Source organism: Amphiprion ocellaris, chromosome 4 (assembly GCF_022539595.1).
Source record: "Amphiprion ocellaris isolate individual 3 ecotype Okinawa chromosome 4, ASM2253959v1, whole genome shotgun sequence".
In the NCBI taxonomy this organism is placed as follows: domain Eukaryota; kingdom Metazoa; phylum Chordata; class Actinopteri; family Pomacentridae; genus Amphiprion; species Amphiprion ocellaris.
The window spans coordinates 29,140,460-29,161,147 of NC_072769.1; the positions used below are offsets into that span (position 1 = coordinate 29,140,460).

General features: G+C 40.1%; 3 protein-coding genes across 4 annotated transcripts in view; 1 reads left to right on the top strand and 2 right to left on the bottom strand.

The window, feature by feature from the left end:
• Positions 1-13,807, bottom strand: part of nt5c2b (5'-nucleotidase, cytosolic IIb) — a 65,940-nt gene extending 52,133 nt beyond the window's left edge. The window contains exons 1-2 of the mRNA XM_035949513.2: positions 13,673-13,807; positions 3,650-3,774 (exon numbers count right to left, since the gene is read on the bottom strand). The gene's annotated coding sequence lies outside the window, so the exon portion shown is untranslated. The remainder of the gene's footprint in view (positions 1-3,649; positions 3,775-13,672) is intronic.
• On the top strand, positions 11,362-18,751 carry taf5 (TAF5 RNA polymerase II, TATA box binding protein (TBP)-associated factor). 2 transcript variants are annotated; one of them, XM_023273199.3, is made up of 11 exons: positions 11,362-11,803; positions 13,686-13,917; positions 14,005-14,320; positions 14,423-14,586; positions 15,309-15,444; positions 15,983-16,103; positions 16,187-16,316; positions 16,404-16,568; positions 16,719-16,896; positions 17,932-18,109; positions 18,247-18,751. In XM_023273199.3, exons 1-11 carry the CDS (start codon positions 11,383-11,385, stop codon positions 18,459-18,461), a joined length of 2,256 nt encoding a protein of 751 aa, XP_023128967.2. In that variant the 5' UTR covers positions 11,362-11,382; the 3' UTR covers positions 18,462-18,751. The 2 variants fall into 2 exon arrangements, with proteins under 2 accessions (XP_023128967.2, XP_023128969.2); XM_023273201.3 differs by having other exon boundaries at positions 13,689-13,917.
• On the bottom strand, positions 18,745-20,642 carry atp5md (ATP synthase membrane subunit k). The gene is made up of 4 exons (XM_023273198.3): positions 20,511-20,642; positions 19,157-19,258; positions 18,975-19,068; positions 18,745-18,873 (listed from the first exon to the last, which is right to left on the bottom strand). Exons 2-3 carry the CDS (start codon positions 19,238-19,240, stop codon positions 18,979-18,981), a joined length of 174 nt encoding a protein of 57 aa, XP_023128966.1. The 5' UTR covers positions 19,241-19,258; positions 20,511-20,642; the 3' UTR covers positions 18,745-18,873; positions 18,975-18,978.
• Between the last annotated feature and the right edge of the window lie 46 nt (positions 20,643-20,688).

The window sequence follows — 20,688 nt, forward strand, 5'->3', positions numbered from 1 at the left end:
ATAACCAAGCTAAATTATTTTTGTTCTAAAAAAATTCTGAGAAAATTCGGCAAGGTTCTAGTAATGTTTTCAGCCACTATTTGTTTTTATTCCCTAAAATTATTATTATTTAGTAGTAGTAGTAGTAGTAGTAGTAGCAGTAGTAGTACTAGTAGTAGTAGTAGTACGTTTTTTTTTGTTTTGTTTTGTTTGTTCTAAAAACGGTCTGAGAAAGTCCTACAAGGTTCTAATAATGTTAGTAATCATCATCATCATCATCATCAATGTTGCGTTAACAACTTTCTGCCCCTTTTCCTAAACATTGTGTGAATGTTTTATGGAAAAATACTGCAGCTAAAATGTTACACTTTGCTTTGTCACGTTGCAGGAATGATCTAATGTTCCAATTAAAACAATGCATCAAGCGTTACAGGAACAATATTTGAAATAACAAATATCCCTAACATGTAATTTAAATTTTATCGTACATTATCAAACATTATTTGAGCTTGTAGGAATTGTTCAGTGTTGTGGGAACGTTCCCTGCTTGACTGGTATTCAGAAATCACTCATCCTCTCTTCTTCCTTTGTGTAATTTTCTAGACGACAACTGAGCTATAAAGCAGGATAAAATTCCCTACGCACATTCTAAAGATGTTCCTCTTCCTATAATTACTATCTTGAATATTTGCTCAATGTTGCACTGAGAATTTCCTTCCTTTGATGTCATGTAACATTATGTGAATGTTTTATGGAACAATATTTCTCAACCTTTGTTAATATGTCACATTGCAGGAACGTTTTGCAAAGAACATTGCCATCTTGACAACATTTTTTGAACGTTGGTTTGAGAATGTTCTCCTCTTGTTATCATGAAACATATTCTGTGTGACTGACAGCATCCTCTAAACATCCTCTCTAACATTATAGGAACAATATTCGAAATGAGAAACATCCCTAAAACATAATTAAAATGTTATCTTTAAAACATTATTTGAACATTCCCTGATTGCTGATTATTCAGAAATCCTTGATCCTCTACAGTTCCTCCTCCTTTGCTTCAGTTTTTCGTCTCTCATCTGCGTCTCTTCATCTCTGCAGTTTGCACATCCCTCAGATACTGCATTCAAATCCACAACGTATCGAACACCAATACTTCCCTCGGCTCCACCCTCTTTGCTGCTCTTTATCAAGACCACTAATACCCACAACCCCCGACGTATCCTATCTTCAGGCCTATGAGATGCATGCATGTGTGCATGTGTTTGCTCTCCCTCCTCTTCCATCTCCTAAAGTGCTGACTGGAGTCATTCCCCACCTGCTGGCACTCTGCCCAGAGGCTGATATACTGTGTCACTGTACACGCATAAACAGCTATTGATCGGGCAGAAAACACCAAAAGCATTCCATTATCTTGCCTTGACCGTATTTAAAAACGTCAGCTCGCTCTGATCCTGTGGGAATTGAGGCTCATTCAGCTAATGTTTCTGACTGGTAAACTCTCAAATATTTACCTGCCACAATGAAGTAGATACAGAAAAACTGAGTGGCATAGAGGCAATAACGTGTGGTTGATTTGATGGACGTGCAGCTGATCTATAGTCAGCCAACGCCCTATAATTAGAGAGCCGATCGATGGAGCAGGATCAGCTATTAATTAAAAAGCCGTTTAGAGGCTTGTATGGTCAGACAGAGAGGACATATATCACTTGTCTGAATATATGTGTATCTCTTTGGCTATATTTTTAGAAGAGCTGAGAGCTTGTTAAAAGATCGGAACCTCTGCATATACACATCAATGAGATTATTATCTAAATAAATCTCCAACTGGTGTTCACTGTCTTTTCTTGTCAACATTCTAAAAACGAATTAACACAACAGTATAAAATGATCTTTTTGAGTTTTGACAACTTCTAATTAAATGACATTCAACCAGTGTTCACTCAGTGGGGGTTCCTCTGAGTGATTTAGAATTATTTACTTGCCGGTTTTCATGATATTGTTCATGTCGTACCTTTTATGTACTTCATTCGTCACCAAAACTGAACTGCAGTTGTGTATTTTGCACACGGGTCATATTGGGTCTGGGGAAATGTCACCTTGACATGTCCTTTGCATTGTATTTGTTCACCCATTTTAACCTCATCTGAATTTGTCCCGGCATTTCAAATGGGTAGAGGAAGCTTGAGATTTCAAATTAATGGTGAAAAAAGAAGAAGAAAAAATCAGTTATCAAGCCAGTTTCATTAGATATCAATGGACATCACACTCAGATGATTCAGATTCCATTAGATACGCAGCTTCTTGCGAATGCAGGCACTGCTAAAGAGTTCTATAAATATTTCATTTTATTCCCTCTGAAACTGTCTTTTAACATCAAATGGTCAGTTTCTACTTTTTAACCCATGAGATTAGAATTGCCAAAATATGCTACTATATTCAAATGTGAACATGTGGGATCTAGTTAAAATGAGCACAAGAAATGGAATTTGAGCCATTGCTTATTTGTATTTTGGAGTTAATTTTTTTAAAAGTAAATTAAAGCAATGTAACTGAATAATGCTGAAGTCTTTTTCAAATTTTATTATGTTCCAGGGGTATCTGAACATGCACATATGTACATTTATTATGCATGCCTGTGTGTGAAATCTGTGCATTTTTTTCCTTTTAATGTGAATTTATCAGCCTGTTCTTGTGCCAAAACAGGTCCGTCTGTCATTTGGTTTGCACAGGTCAGTCCGTCCCCAAGGACATCCCCATCATCCTGTCCACCCTCCCCTCCTGGTGACACCGAATGGTAACAAAGGAAAACCCAGTCAACCCCCTATTCTTTCTGTTGTATCACAGACACACTTACACACCTTGAGGAGGACAAATACTTCGATTCATCATAAACACGTTTATATGTGCATCTGGCTGTCAATTCTCCACATGTATATATGTATACGTTTTATTAATAGAGAGAAAAGGAGGGCGACATTTTGGTCATGCAGTAACCCCACTCCTCTTATTCCAGGCATCTGAATGAAAATCAATGCTTCCTTTTGAATTCCAAATTAACTGATAACGTAGAATGAAAAGGTGCTCCTGGATACTTAGAGAGCAGGTTGGGATTAGTTCAGGTTCCTTTGGCAGATCTCAGGAGTTTATTAAAGCTCACTATCTATAATGTAGGGGGTCTATTGTCCTGGATGTCCTACGAGAAAATCTCCTGCCAATGTGACACATAGTGGGTGGGAGGGGTGTGATGTGCTTTAATAAATTGTTATAAATTATAAGGTGATAATGTAAATTTTCCACAGCGAAATATGAAACTAGATGCAAAGAGCCAACAATGGAACCATTTATGTTTTAGATTATTCACTTTTGTTTCTACACAGGTGGCCACACACACGTTTAGACAAAACTGATGGGCCTGATTAGCATCGCTTAATGGGATAAAATGGAATATAAATGATAAAACTGTGCAAATGATTCACCCCTAAAATGTTTATGTTGCCACTGGTGACAAATTGTAATTATTGATTCAGTATTTTCCCGGAGAGGTACTATAAGTGCCAAGGCTCTGACCTTTAGCAAATTGGAGGCCACCTTTTTATCTTACCCTCACAGCAGCTGTCAGTCTGTGTGTGTGTGTTTGTGTGTGTGTTGTGTTAATCTTTACACTTACCCACTGGACCGCAGAGAGCTAATTTGGTAGGGAGCAGCTATTTGAAGGGGGTCTGGAGGAAGCAGGAACAAAGGACGTTGTCTCTTACATAAAGCCTCAGTCTCTGACAGCACCATGTGGTTCTTCTGCAAGCAACAATGAATATTAATGATGATGTAATATATGATTTGATGTGGACAGTTTTGGGCATACAAAATAATAATTTGAATCAAAATGCTTCAGTAACACTCAATAGTTTCTCGGTATGAGTTTGTTATGCTGCCTCACTGTGCCGTGCTACCTTATTAGTTTTAGAAGGGGCTTGCATTATTTATAGTAATAAAGAGACTGTGGTGCGCAACTTTGTGTCGTGAAGGAGCTGCAGCAGGGGGCTGCTTTAGTGTTTGGTTAGATCTCTACTGACTGTAAATGTGTGGGAGGGAGCAGAGAGAAGCAGGGACAGCGTGTGGAGAAAGTAAAAACAACTTCTTAATATGAAATGACAGTTCTAAAATAAGATTATTAAGATTATGTACACCGCTACACACATATTTGGTAACAGATGTACAGACAGGTGACAAATTATAATCTGGACCTTTGACCGCTGAAGTGAAGAGATCTAAAGGGTCACTACACATCAGTACAAAGTTGTCCTGAGTGGCCACTTTCATCCTGTGAAGAAACCTTTCTATCCTGATGGTCTCTTCTAGGATGATGGTGCCTCCATCCGAGAGGTGAATCATATGTTATGGCTGAACACCTACTGGAGATTTTAGACCGAAATGTTAGATAGCTCCCTCAAAATACCAAATAAGGGAAGAATGATGTTCCATTATTACAGAGGAGATCCAAAGACTTAAAGAATCAATGCAAAGGTGCACTGAAGCTTCTATGGTGGCATGAGGTGGACCAAAGACATTTTGCGTTGGTTTTTCTTTAACTTCATCACCTGTCTGTATATATGTAGGGTTAGTCATCTCTGGATGATGAGAGGATCTGCATTCATATTCTTGGCATAAAGTCAAACATATTTCTGGTAGGTGTTGCCAAGGTTGTCCGCTGTATCCGATCCTATTTGTGATATTCATGGTTCACGGATGGGATCTCAAGTCACAGTCGAGATGAGAACGGTGCCTGTTATTGGAGCATCAGAGTTGAGTCTCTGCTGTTTGCAGATGATGTGGTTCTGTTGGCTTCATCAGTATATGACCTTTAGTCTACACTTTGGTTGTTTTGCAGCTGAGACTAGAATGAGAGTCAGGACCTCCAAGTCTGATGCCATGGTTCTCCGTCAGATATTGGTGGATCAGTATCTCTGGATTTGCAGTGAGCTGTTGCCCCAAACAAGAGACTTTAAGTCTGTCGGGATATATTTATTCCCTTTCTTGCCAAGAGTTACATGAAAAGACTGATGCCACTTTCAGGTTGGTACAGAAAATATGAAGGTACCACAGAGCTAAGTCTGTTATTAGCTTATCTTTACACAAAGGCTGCCACCGCCCTTCTGTAAGACCAGTTGAGCTGACAACTGCGTGCAGGATCCAGCTCTCCAGTGAGGTCAGTATTGAATAATGCAGGCTCCCCACATTTCCTTCCCCCGAAATGGAGATCTCTAGTGCCACATCTCTGCCTTCACACCCATTATTCCGCTTGAACGGACAAAAGGCTAAGATGCATTCGCGCACGCACAAACATACTACCTCTCACAACCCAAAGAAAGCAGCTCCTGCAAGGAATAAAGCTATAGAGAAATTACTTTATTTTGTAGCTTTGAAGGAATGACTATAGCATAAAGGTGGATTTAAGGGCAACTGGAGGTTACAAAACATAATATATGTGTTTTAGTCTCAAGGTTTGTGTTTCAACTGATGTAAAAATGTTTTTATGTTTTGAGTGTTTAGAAATGAGATGCAACTATTTTACTAGCTGTTCAAAGCTCCATCAAAACATCGCAGCTCATTTATTGCTTCACCACAGTGCTAGTAAAATGGAAGAAGATTCCTCTTCAGTACTGTATGAGAGCTCACTTTAAGAAACCTCCTTCATTTTCTGCTTCACATGTTTCACACCTGCCTCTCACCTCCGAATGCCACCTTTCACTTTTACAATCTCATGTAATCTCTTCCCTTTGCCTCTCTTTCTTGCATGCATCCTCTGACTTTAAGGTGCCATCTTTTCCATTTTGTTCCCCTCCCCAAGCGCTGCCCCACCCCTCCTGTTCCTCCATCCCACCCACCATGCTGCCAACCACCTCCAGCCTCCTCCTCCCTTCCCTTCATCCTTTCCTCTCTCTCCCTCCTTTCCTTTTTCCACCTCTTGGGGCATTTTCTACCTCTTCTGAGAGTCACACCTCATGAATTATTTACTTGTGCAACTCACTGGGGGATGCTGCTACATTTCTTGACCATTTTTTTTTTGGTTTGTTTTTTTGCTTCAAGACAGGAAAACAGTCAGAGCAAAAACTGGTATTTCCTTTAAATGTGCAGGTAATGGTGACAGATCCTGTAATTCACATGCTGGCAGACTGCTGAGTTCTCCTGCTGCAAAACAGTAACACCGTCATAAGAACGAAAGGAGGATTAGAGCTGAAAGCTAGCGAAGTACTGAGTGTTAAGTAGAAGGGCATTCAAGGTGGAGTGAAAAAACAACAGTCATCCTGTCAATTACAATATTTTTTTGGAAAATTTACAGGAATGTGCATGAACAATAAACATCTACATGGTGGATTTTTTCCAGCAGATGCACCTCGACTGTAACATTTCTCACAGCCAAGGGGGGAAAAAAGCTTCCCTACCCACGCATACATTGAAATGGAACCTAAAAATTACCAAAAGCAACTAAAAATCTGCCACACCCCACTCTGGTCCACACTCCCAGGACTACATCACTCTCTGCCCCCTCCTGCACATGCACGCTCCCCTGCAAAAGGAATCCATTTTAATAATCGCCTTCAATCTTTTTGTCTTGATCCCTATTCTTCCCACAAAAGTGGAGGTGATAAACTAAAGTCAGTGCAAAAACCTTGAATTTTTTTTTGTCTGAATGACACAGAACCTGCTGATTCTTTAAGATTTTTCTGGTGCCTAAAAGTCTAATTAGCACATCAAACCTCACCTCCACTTTTACTGGCAAATATAACGTCTCCAGGAGACATAACGGCACATCTCCTCCTGGTGTGCATTAACAATGAAAACAGTGCAATAGCCTTTTAATTTAAACCGCTGGTGCATGACAGTGGCATCAGCACTCTACGGGTTAGCACCATACAGACGAAGGATTTTATAGCAAGAACAGAAAATCACAGCAATTGACATAATAATGATATATAGTATGAATATTACTAAACACTAAAAAGGCATTTCAGGACGATAGGATTGTACGATGCACTATTTTCTTTTCAAATAGTATATTATGGTGCTTCAGCAATATGAATTTCAGGCAGTAAAGTGTTCATGAAACTGTTTTGTTTTCTTTGAGGGTATGTGTGTTCCACAAATCTGTCTCTGTTGGGGGAAGCCACACCCTGCTGCCTCCTGACAGAACAGAGAACAAGCTGGAGAGAGAACGAAAGAAATAAGGGGATGGTGGGAGAGTCCTCCAGCTTACACACACACACACGCGCACACACACACACACACACACACACACACACACACACACACACACACACACACACACACACACACACACACACACACACACACAGAGCAAAGTCATCGCTGATGTGTGAAGGGAGGATGAGACTGAACAAGCGTTGCTCTTCATCTCACTCACCCATTTCACTGTCACTGCTTCACGTAAACTATATAAAGACCTCTAGAGGGGTGGAGGGCAACGGAAGACAAAAGGTTAGAAAAATGATGACATGAAGGTGGTCACATTTGCTAAAAGAAACGAGCACAACCGGGGACAAGAGCTTGTTATCCAGAACTGCGTTGCTGGCTTGCTGTTATGGCTGCATTGGGGAACCCTGAGGCTCATCTGTGTGAATCAGGGTGTGGCTGCAAAGGGGCTGATAACAGGACAAGTGAAAGATGACAGGAAGATGTGAAGCTTCTGGACTGTCTAAATAACACAAGATGTAGGAAAGGTAGTAAAAAATATGTTTTGATATATTGCTTTCAAAGCAAAAGTCCAGTGACAGTAATTTGTCAGGAAAACAGAGGAGTCACTGCTTAACTAATTTTAGGTCATCTAGCCATCAGACAGATGTAATTTGAGTAAAAATGTAATGCCAAGTGCCAGTAAATCAAAAACTCACTCGAGTGCAGCATTTGATTTTGCTCTTATTGTTGCACAAATCAGTCTTTCAGCTGTACACGAGCAAATCATTGTAAACACCCGTGAGCAATCACATCAAAAGCAACTCAAGGAAATTGCTTTCTCTTTCGTTATTATATTTCATTATTCTGTCTTGTCAAAAGCACAACAATGAAGTTGTAACGTCATATGTCACTGTTTCCCCGGTGGAGGCTCAGGTGCAGGACATTTGGTGCAGCACAGCATGCTCTCCATGAAGGGGACACTCACAGATCTTAAATCAGTAACCTTTAGCCCCGACCACCTGCGTATCTATGACAACAGAGATGGACTGAATACAAGAAGGCGTCAGCCGACTCAGAGTAATGTTCTCGTTGTCTTTATCGAGTATTCTCACTCCCTAATAAGCAGCTTTACAAGGTGGTTGCACCGATGACCACGCCCTGAGCTGCTCATGTTAACGTCCAACACCCACCACCCAACCCCACCCCCACCTCTCCTCCACATGGAGCCGCAGTGTTATACAACGCCCTGCTGCTTCGGCTGGGAACCTTTCTTTTGTCCCACCCCTTGCTATGGACCTTAGTCTGCATGATGAACCTGCTGCTGAGTTATCATGATGTCCAGAGTGAATGAACCAGTGTGAGAGTGGATGAGGCTACAACTGCACCTGTCTTCAATGTAGAATAAGTCAAAAACAGGTTGCAAATACATTGGATGAGGAGGCTGCATAAGATAATACAGCTCTGAGGAGAACTACATTAATCATCCAAGATTATTGCACTTAGGTTACAATCTACAAGGTGTTATATTTGAAATATATGAGAAATATTGCTAAAGCAAATGCAGCTTTACCACTGTTTGACTTCTGATTTTCTACTGACAGCCTCGTGGAAATGAAAACCGATGCAGCCCTGACCCAAAAGATGCCCTGTCAGCGGTACACGAACGCCTCTGACAGAGAGTTCAGAGTGTTCACGGAGGGTAGGAGGTGTGTTATTCTGTACAGGCAGAAATCCAGCCTCAGCAGAATGCAAAGCAGAATACTTGTGCATAGCTTCTGCCACCGTGTTTCCTCTCCGCTACTAGTTGGACATAAAGAAAAAATTAAACTTTGCACATGACTACTTTGCAAAACATAAGGTTGGAAAATCAGGTAACTGTTAAGAAAATTTTAAATATGAATGTTCCTCACCTTATTGCATGACTCGCTGCCTGGCGTATAGTATTTGCATATCAAATAAAAACGAAGATGGTGCATCATAAATCATATCAGACTGTGACAAACGTGAAGAACTGCAGTTACATAAAGATGACCAGTTAGAAACACTGCAAAGCTATTTGCCTCTAAAATATGTATGCCTCTGGGTTGAATCTGGGGATAAACTGCAGACCATTTACAGTAACCTCAATGTCCTTGACTCAGTTCTAGCTGAGGACCTTGGTATCATGTCTTCTCCCTCTTTGGCTCCATCTGTTTCTATTGTCACCGCTAATACAAATGTGCCCAAGAAATTCTTTGCATTGATATCTTTTTCATTTAGAGCTTCACATTTTTTTAAACTAAAAGTTCATTTGTGAATATTGTCAGCTTTTCGTCCTCTTCTATGATTATAAATTGAAAATCTCTGACTTTTCAACTATTACTTGGACAAAATCAAACATATGAAGGCAACCTCACAGCTTTTGGAAACATCTGATGAGATTTATTTTTGCTTTTATAGATAAAGCTTTATTGATAGCAACCTCACATTGTCTAAGTAGGCTGTTGGAATACTCAGGACAAGGTTAGGGGTTGTGTGGAAGCCAAGTGCCACCATCTGGTACAAAGCGGTACACATCTAATTAGAAATAAAAACATACAATGTTCAACAACGCATAAAAATTGGTAGAATTTTCAGATCTTAAAAATTAAAATTACAGTTGTTTGTCAAGCAAATATGCCAAACATTTCCTAGTCCCAGGTTTTCAGATGTGAGGGTTTGATCCCATTCTTTGTCATAAATTGCAGGCCATTTAGGATCTTTGATATTATACATTACCAATGTTTGGGCTTTGGTAATGCATAATATGCATTTCATAGACAAATTTTTTAAAATCAATTTGTGGAGATAACTAGTTGCAGCCTCTGGTAGAGATTTTTTCTGACCAACTCACTGAATTATTCTAAATTTTCCAAACATGGCAGAAAATGACCAGTCAGTGATTCTTGGTCTATTGTAGGTGTATTAAACTAACCACTGCCCCAAAATTAGCTTAACTTAAATGCATATCTTTACCCTGTTAATTCTGTGCCATCGACCTCCCTAAGATATGACTCTCACCTCCTGTCATCAGCTGCATCTCACCATCATGTGTGACCAGTCTCGCAGGATTTGTTAACATTCAAATGCCATAAAAGCCTTTGTTTTGTTTTTTTTGGTTGTTGGTTGTGTTTGTTATTTGTGAGCTTAACATTGTGGTCTGCTGCATGTCTTCAAACAAACATAATGATGCACAGAGGGCATTCATTTAAATAATTTCTTCAAATTAAATTTTAAATACTTGCTTTTATGTGGTATCATCTACTTTGTGTCAATTTTATTCTTTTTTGACTGTTTATTTTTGTATTTTACTTATTTTCTTTTATTAATATTGCTACTGGTCATATTTTTACCCTTGTTTTTACAGGTCTACTCTGTATTTTTTTAAATTCTATTTATTTTTTTTCCTTAATCTGATGTGACATTTTTGTTGTTTTTAACATGTTTTTGTATTCATTGGTATTTGTTGCACTGATTTATTTATTTATTTATTTATTATTACCATGTCTAACTCTATTTCTTCACTTTTGCTTCCCTGTTTACTTTTCTTTCTGTTTGGCTTGACTGGCCTCCTGAGTATCCTTCTTTTACTATCTGTCTGTAAAACACTCCGTAAACTCTATTTTTAAAGATGCTATATAAATAAAGTATTTATTTTATTTAAATTTCATGCTGTCTTGGACAGCTCACACCACACATTGAACTTCCTCACATGACTTTTAACCTTCTGATTATTTACCATCATTACATTCAGCATATGTGATATGTTTCTACATGTATTTTAAACATATGTAAACACATTGTTCAAATGGCCTAAATGGTTATACACGATGTCATTTTTCTAACAAGCCCGAATCAAAATCACAATTAGTGCTGAGATTTATATTTAAGCTGATCCTAAATGGAATTAAACATTTTAACATGGCTTAGTGTTGTGCATGTTAAACATGTACGAAGTGTACGTGAGTATTACTCCGTAAAATTAGACATTAAGGTCATAAAAGTCTGAGTTATGAACTGGGACTGTTTTCACTGTTGCAGCAGAGAACAGATACAGGAAGTAAATGGGGCGGGACTTTCCTGTCTCGCATCAAATGAAGCTTCTCAGTAAGGACCAATCAGGTGACCTGATCTTTCACTGTAACCGTTTTCCAATTTTCGTCTCTCGCACATGCGCATTTCATTTCGAAGATGGCGGCCGTACAAAGTGGTATGGGCGAGGGGGTTGAAGAAAAAGACATAAAAACAGAACCAGCGAGCGATGGCTTCGGAAATAACAACGCAAACGACGGCAGGCTGGTCTCTACGTCCCCCGGCTCTAACGCTCCGGCTGCAAGCAACAAACCTGTGGCTGGAGGACCCCCGGAGGACCAGCAGACACTGCTGGCAGTCCTGCAATTCCTCAGAAAGAACAAACTGACCGAGTCCGTAGAAATTTTGCGTCGTGAAGCGGGATTACCGGAGGATGATCTGGATCCGAATGGCGCTGATTCCTCCGGGGCAGGGACGGGAGGTGCTGCAGGTAGTGTGGACTCAGACGCCGGGGATGCGAGCTCTCTTCTCACCCGGGTGACCGTCTCATCATCCGCCGCAGCGCAGGCGCCAACCAAAGGTACGATTCAGTCTGACTGCTGTCAAGTTTACGAGTCACGGACTGACGAGTTTTAAACAAGTTTCCTTTCATTATTAGCAACTTAGTTGTATATCCACAGATGAAAAATACATTAGCTATCATGTTAGAGCTCATCGTGCCTTTCTGAGAGGTTTAATAATGATTTTGTCAGACTACTTAGATTTCATCACATTGTCTGACGTTCCTCACGTCTCCATTATCTTTTTGGACTTTAATGCTGCATTTATAAAGTTTTTTTGAACCCGAGACCGTTAACTAGCAGTGCACCCTTCATATCACTTGATACAGCTGTCTCGTTGCAAACATAGAGGCGAAACAATTGTCTTTTCAGGTATGCATATAATAACAAACGTCCAGCTTTGACAAAAATGTTTGTAATTCATGAGCTCTTTCAAGTTAATCCCATTCATGGACGCAGATTTTGTTGGAAATTTTGAGGGGAACATATTTAGTGGGGCGTCTGGGGGTCCTGTCCCAGGAAATTGTTAGCACAAAACACGCCATTTATTTTATCCTGGCATTTTTATTTATTTATTTGCCTTTGCTACGTCAATTTCTGATTAAAAACAGTCTATGTATCTAAAAGAATTCAGGGTTAAAATTAAAATTCAGTAGGCTGTAGGGTGACCAGATCTCAATAAACCAATTGTGGGACAAAGAGCATATTTGTGTGGGACATGTGGGACACCTTACCAAAGCTGAGAGGGGGGTCTCGCATGTACTGTGTCGCTTCACGTCGTATTCCCCACCGTGAGAAACGGAAAACGAACTCTGGCAAACGTCACAGAAAACTCTCTGAGAATCACCTTGCACCGGCTTCACCCAGTGATATGTAGTTTCCCAGTCTTAGTTGAAGCTGCATCTCCTCTTCTTTGCTGTACTTTCCATTATATCCGCCAAAATCCATAGTTTAGTATTTGTGTCTGCTTTGCGGTGTCTCGCGACCGGTCGCGACTGGCACAATTTACGGCAACTGACAACAAGGTGCGGCAGCAAGACACTGACAGGTTAATCCGGTCGTGATCGCACATCTGCGCTGTTTGAATAACATAGAAAAAAGGCAGATTAAAAAAAAAAAACTCCTAGCATCTTTCCTTTAGAGTTTTAACTTTTGAAAATTATAGCTGCCAATCAAAATGCGGGACAGCGTGGAAAAAGGGATGAAAATGCTGTGCAGTTCCGCACAAAGCGGGACACTTGGTCACCCTAGTAGGCTGTAGTGCAGTAAGACTTTCAGTCAAGTTTTTATTCTCCTGTACATCAATATGTCTTATTTAATATTGCCCATGCTGAGTCAACACACATATAAGATAGATTTTTCCTCTGATCTGATTTTTTGGGGGGAAGTAGACTCTTTAAATATGCACACGGCACCTTTTCGTTATACACTGTATAATGACAATAAAGCATATTCTATTCTGTTCTATTCTGTTTTCACATCAGTTAATAAAATAATTTAAATTACTCTATATACCCCTGGACTTTAATTGTTCATGTTTTAAACTTTCTGTAAACTCAGAATGTATCTGGATTATGTCATCTCAGATCATCTCTGACGTTCTCAAGTTTTTCTGTCATAAACTATAGATATGTACTATGGTAGCGGAAAAAATTCTAGGTTGATCAATGAAGTACTTTCCAAGATAATTTAAAACAAATAAATAGGCTGCCGTCCTGAGGCTGTGTTTGACAACAATACCTCAGGAGCTGTTAAAGGTAAAAGCCTGAAATATTATAATACTATAATATTATTCTCCAGCTACGGTGACAGTTGAGGCCATTCCAAAAATTAACAATTCCACTTTAAACTGAACACGAAGCTAAATGACCGCTGATATACCTGCGTACCTCACTCTTTCAGCAGCAGCTGGGGAGGATCAGCCAGACGTCAGCGTGGTGCTGTCAGCTTACAGCCAGCAGGGAGATCCAGCTCTGTACGAGGTCTACTACAGCAGCCTGAAGAGGTTCATAGAGACAGTTTTGGACTGTCACAGAGCCGAGCTGTCCCAGGTCTTCTACCCACTGTTTGTCCACATGTATCTGGAACTAGTGTACAACAATCATGAAAATGAGGCAAAGGCCTTCTTCGAAAAGTGAGTCCCCTTAACGTGTTATCCTTTCAAAAATAAATCACGATCTTTTTTCTGCACACCGTAGTAACCTTACCTGTTGTATCTCAGGTTCAGCGGGGACCAGGAGTGCTACTACGAAGACGACCTGCGTGTTTTGTCCAGCCTGACGAAGAAAGAGCACATGAGAGGCAACGAGACTCTGCTGGACTTCCGCACCAGCAAGTTTGTCCTACGTATCTCCCGTGACTCTTACCAGCTTCTGAAAAGACACCTGCAGGAGCGTCAGAACAACCAGATCTGGAATATCATTCAAGAGCACCTTTACATCGACATCTTTGACGGCATGCCACGCAGCAAAAGCCAGATCGACGCCATGTCTGGCAGCTTGGCAGGAGAGGCCAAGCGAGAGGCCAATAAGGCTAAGGTTGGATTTACACACCACATGCATAATAAGATTTGTGTTTTTCTCATCTCTCTACATTTTCCTAATATCCTTGTTGTTTCATTGTCATTTAACCTGGTGTAGGTTTACTATGGATTGTTGAAGGAACCAGAAATTGAGCTGCCCCTTGATGATGAGGATGAGGAGGCAGAGAATGAGGAGGGTAAACCCAAGAAGAAGAAGCCCAAAAAGGATAGCATGGGCTCAAAGAGCAAGAAGCAAGATCCTAATGCGCCATCACAGAGCAGGTGGGGAATTTTCAGTCGTGTCTGTTGTGACCACACCTTGAGCCACATGAGTTCTGAAATAAGTATCTCACTTTCATTGTATGTAATGTGGCACAACTACCACAGGCCCCATCTGCCACTATCCCTTCAAGTGAGGGTTTTTCCTAAATAGAGGAAAAAGAGGTTTTAGCTAGTACCAAAGGAAACTCACCAGTGCCTAAATAGACGTTTGTTTATTAAATGGTCAGAAATAACAGGAAAAATTTCCATGAAAGACGATAACACATACTTATTGCCTTTATTGTGCGTGTACTGTTCTTAGTCACCCATTAAAGGCCCATTTTAAGCCAGGAAATAATCCACAGTCAACATTTGTACTGTACTGTCACCCAGCCAGTCGAGGCAGGTGGCCACCTTCCCTGAGCCTGGTTCTGTTGGAGTTTTTTTGTTACTTCCCACTGTCACTCTTAGGGAATCCAAAGGTAACTTTGGAGTGTTGGGTTTTCTGATCAGTGTTTAGAATTCGTGAGGTCTGTAGCTTATTATGCTAAGGGCTGTGAGATGACATACGGTGTGAATCTGCGCTATATGAATAAAATTGAATTGAAATTGAATTAAATTTGTCAAAACTGCTAGCATCTACATAAGGTGAAGGTTAAACTTACCTACAGGCCACTTTGAATAATCTCTCAGATTGCATTTGTCAATGGCTGATGATAAAATATTTGTTTGTTGTTGTTTAGGATACCCCTGCCAGAACTAAAAGACTCAGACAAGCTGGACAAGATCATGTACATGAAGGAAGCCACAAAGAGGATCCGTTTGGGCCCTGACAATCTCCCTTCCATCTGCTTCTACTCTTTTCTCAATGCATATCAGGTAAAACCTCGTGACCACAATGATTCACTTCATGTTTATTGTGTTTGGACATTAAAGAACATATTAGAGACTGGACAATTCAAGGTAGAGTGTGTAGTTTTAATCCAGTATAGTTTTAGTCAAATTAAGTAAATATCATCTTGTAGTCCGCTAACTGTCCATTCTGTGGTTTTGCTAAAAAAATCCAGTGTTTGGACACCGCCATGGCTCCGTAAATAGGAAATAAACAGTGTATTGGATAGAGCCACGCAACTATTCCAGTGTGTCCTGTGCACAACCCTGCTCATGCACAGACCTACATATTTAAATTTTGAAGAATATTATCAGTTTACATCCAGATGCAACAGCCTTATACAGTGCCTGAAAGACCTTTGTCCTTCCTCTTCAGTAAACCTTTTGGAGAGAGACTTGGTGATTGTGCAGTGTTGAAGACAGCTGCACAGTCACCATGATGGATGGAAGATGCAGGACAGGGGGCAGTGAAAACCACAGGGATGTTAAATCTGACACATGCTAACAATCTAATTATCCCCTGCAGGGTCTGACTGCAGTGGACTTCACTGATGACTCCAGCCTGATCGCAGGAGGCTTTGCTGACTCCACAGTCCGTGTGTGGAGCGTCACACCGAAAAAGCTCCGCAAGGTCAAGTCTGCAGCAGGTACGACACTCAATGAAGCACATCTGTAGTTACTGCGTATCTAAAACTTTACTTATTTTATTCTGAACTTTTTCTCTCTCAAGACTTGAATTTGATTGACAAAGAGTCAGACGATGTGCTTGAGAGAATCATGGATGAGAAGACAGCCAGTGAGTCAAAGATACTTTATGGACACAGCGGCCCGGTTTACGGCATCAGCTTCAGCCCAGACAGGTAGAACTGGACTTAAGCTCTAAAAGCCACACTATATACATCAGTATTCTGTGTAAGTATTGCTGACAAACTTCTTCTGCCTTTTAGAAACTACTTGTTGTCAAGTTCTGAAGATGGTACAGTCAGGCTGTGGAGTCTCCAAACATTTACTTGTCTGGTAGGATACAAAGGCCACAACTACCCAGTGTGGGACACGCACTTTTCCCCCCACGGTTACTATTTTGTCTCTGGTGGACATGACAGAGTTGCCCGGTAAGAAACTGTAGAAACTCTTTTAATTATTGTGTGGAACTAATTATTTTACACACTGTTCTTCCATAACACAAGAAAGCATAATATCAATACCCACCAGCTCTTTCTCCAGATGTCTTTCATTGGTCCATGCTGTGCTTTGTCCTACAGCCTCTGGGCGACGGATCACTACCAGCCTCTGCGGATGTTCTCTGGTCACCTCGCTGACATCACTTGTACTCGTTTCCACCCCAACTCCAATTATTTGGCCACAGGCTCATCTGACCGCACCATCCGTCTCTGGGACGTCCTCAATGGAAACTGTGTCCGCATCTTCACTGGTCATAAGGTCTGAGTTCACCAGAGCTGTTCTCTGTTCTTTATCCTCCCATTCACCTAAAGTGGGAAAAAAAATGTATTTTACAGGCTTGTACATCAGTTACATAGCAATAGTCAGTACAGTCATATTATGATAGCCTAAATAGTTACCATATGTAATTTACTGTCATTTATTCATACGACAAAATAGCAACATTTACAATAACTGCATTTTAGGTTGTGTTTTTAAACATCAATACAGAAGAACTGTAGTAAATATCAAAATCAACTTATTAAAAAACTGATGTGACAGTAACTGGTTGTTATAGTAACGCCGCTCACTTTGGATCATGGTGGGTTTTTAAGGAACTTCAGAATAATGATCACTGTCACAGTGAGCTACGGCGAGTTGACCCAGTAAAAGAAAAAACTGAAGAAATGCTGATACATTTCATCTCAACGCTCAACATAGTCTGAGATGACTAAACTTAGCAAAACAGTAAAACTAAAACAACTCTGCACTTGGCTAACAGGTTATGAGAGAATTTTTTGACTGTGGAAGGTGGATATGTGCCTGTAAGTGAGTTCTTGAATGCAAAAACAGTGATGTGCACAAGAGTAGGCTTGTGTCTCAGTAAAATTCCTGCAACCATTTCTCATTTTGTTTGGCGTTCTAAATCTCAGCTCTTCGCAAAGACATCATCGTAGTGCATGTAACTGTATTAATTTCAATACAGATACATGCCTGTTGGCTTTTATTCTGAGTGACAGAGAATTGGTCTTTGTGAACTACTGAATATATAACATACTTGCTGTACATATGGCCAAAGGTGCTCTTCAAAAGTTTGGTACCTGTTGGTTCAAATGAATTCAATTTTCAATTTCACCTGTTTGCATTCAGAAAATTGCTTTTGAATTCTCTTTATTGAGGAATGTGCATACTAGGGAATTCAGTTAGTTTTGTTCAAAGATGCTTAAGATTTGCTAATGTACACTGCAGCACAGCTGTTAGAACTGAGTGCCGCAGACAAACCGATTGATCCAGTCTTTTATTTGTATTTTCCAGGGTCCTATCCATGCGCTGGCTTTCTCACCTAATGGGAAGTTCTTGGCCTCTGGAGCCACTGACGGCAGAGTTCTGCTGTGGGACATTGGTCACGGACTGATGGTTGGAGAGCTCAAGGGCCACACAGACACCATTTATTCCCTCAGGTTCAGCAGAGATGGCGAGATACTGGCCTCTGGTGGGTGTTCCTCACCTCTCTTCCTACTTTTCCCACCATCAGCTTACAAACTTTAAGTCTGTGCAGTTCCTGAATGTAATCATTATTTTAAAAAGTGGTGAAGCAACCGGAGTGACCAAGTCTAATTTGTTTTGCAGGCTCCATGGACAACACTGTTCGTCTATGGGATGCAATGAAAGCATTTGATGATTTAGAGACTGATGACTTCACGGCAGCTACAGGACACATTCATCTACAAGATAACTCCCAGGAGCTTCTGCTGGGCACCTATCTGACAAAATCTACACCCGTCATCCACCTTCACTTCACTCGGAGGAACCTGCTTCTGGCCGCTGGAGCCTACAATCCTTAAGACATTACTGTACTACAAGAAAATAGTCAATGGAAAGTGGAAATGATGCAAATTTCTGATCCCTGAACACCACAACTTATTAAAAAAGTTTGTGGTGCAATGGGAATAAAACAAAACTGTATTACCAGTTCCACTTTGGCTAACATCTAGCTGTGAATGAGTACAAAAATTAGTTTACCATTTCTATAAATCACTGCCATGGCTAAAGCTTTGCTTACAATGTGGCCAACATTTCTGTAACATAGTATTTTATACTGGTGCATGCTGTAAATAAAACAAAGTGTTTTCTATGTTTTGGGCATAAGAGTTCTTTATTGTTAACATGGCAAAACCAAACAATCAAATTTTATTACAAGCATGTCCAGCTGCTCTCTCCTCTCCCAGCAGGTAGAAAATATGGTCAAATGGAAACCTGTTAGGAGAAAAGAGGGATTTTGAGTTAATGAAATGTTGCAGTCCTCTACAAAGCCTCAATAGATTTGGAAATTATAATGGAGACACTGGTGTACTTACATAATTACTTTTCTGTGACAGCGGCCTGTTTCTTGGGCTTTAATTTGAAGAAAAGGACAATTCCTGCTATGGTGGCATATGTGGCCAAAACACACTAAAAGAGAAAACAAAGAGGCATGAGAAATTCATAATTGTAATTTTTAGGACACATGACAGTAACACAGTTTATTTACAGAACTTACATTCCTCCTTCCTATCATTGTGTATGCATTGAAGTACTTGGCAAGTCCAGTGAACTGGTGAGTTCCAGCATCGTGTCCTCCCATGATGGATAATTAATGGTCCTACCACGAGAAAAACAGTACACGAGTAATTAATATACTATCACAAGGAGGCAACTAACAATTATTTCAATTATTGACTATTTTCTTTGAATAATTGATTAGTTTGATCTGTAAAATATGAGAAAATGGTGAAAAATATCTATCAGTGCATCCCATAGTTGAAGAGGACATTGTAAAATGTTTTGTCCATAACCCCAAAATATTCAGTTTATGGTCATAGAGAAGGACGACATCAGAAAATATTCATACTTAGAGAAGATGGAATCAGAATTTATACAAATTTTTCTTTAAAAAGTAATGAGACTGACAAATCGACAAAATAGCTGGTGATGAAATTAACAGTTGACATGTAACTGCTTTACCTTTGCAACTCACCTATATTGTCAAGCTTATTCTTGACCTTGGAAACGTTGCGTGTGATAAATTCATCTGGAGCTCAAATGAAGACTTTTGATACTTGAACTTTGAAATCAGTCTTGGACATTAACTTGAATAACTTCATTAGACAACGTACTAAACCTGGGATACCAACGGATATATTTCTCCATTTACCAAAATTGCTTAAAGCAAGTAATGGATTACATATTTAAGAAAAACTTAGCATGCCTAAAGGAAACAGAATGAGTTGCAAATGACATAGATGACATCTGCAAGCCATTTAAGGGGAACTCCGTGTGGACAGAAGTCACACAATTTATCTTATTATTGCACGGATTTCTCTACTCTTGTAGAATAATGAGAGTACTGGGATCGAGCCCATTTGGAAGGTTTTTTGTTTTGGCACACCACAATAACTTCTTTTGCATCTGTAAACTAGCTACTGAAGCTTTTACTGGCGTTATTATATAACATAGTTTGCAACCTTTAAGGCGGTTGACATGACTTTCAATTCTGTCAAATTCGACAGTCGCCTAGAACATGCTTTTGCACAATACCACCGTATAACTATTAGCGACATTTGAATCTGCTTTAATGTAAATAATATTGTGGTTCGCAACTGCATTAATAGGTGACATTTCATTCAGACTGACTTTCCTCTGTTAGTTAGTAGCTGCATAGCCCGCTAGCAAGCACACTATACAGTAAGTTAACGTTAGCTTGATCAGTTAGCTGGCTAGCTTGATTAACTTTGAGACCATTAGCTAAAAGCTACGTCGTCACAGATTCAGTTTGAAGACAGTTCAGTTTCTACTAAGAATTCCTGAAACCAAAACGAATGGACTGATTTATTTCTAAACGTCTTCCAGCTTACCTTTAACGTTCGACCCCTGTACAAACAGAATGAGACAGGTGCCCTTCAGCAGAGGCCGCAATGCTAAACTCGCCAGGAAGTCCCGCCTACTCCTAGTAGTTAAAAAGTGCGCCACTATTGGTCCAAAAATAATGCCGTTCAAGCAAAGCATCAAACACGATTACGGACTGGCTAAAAG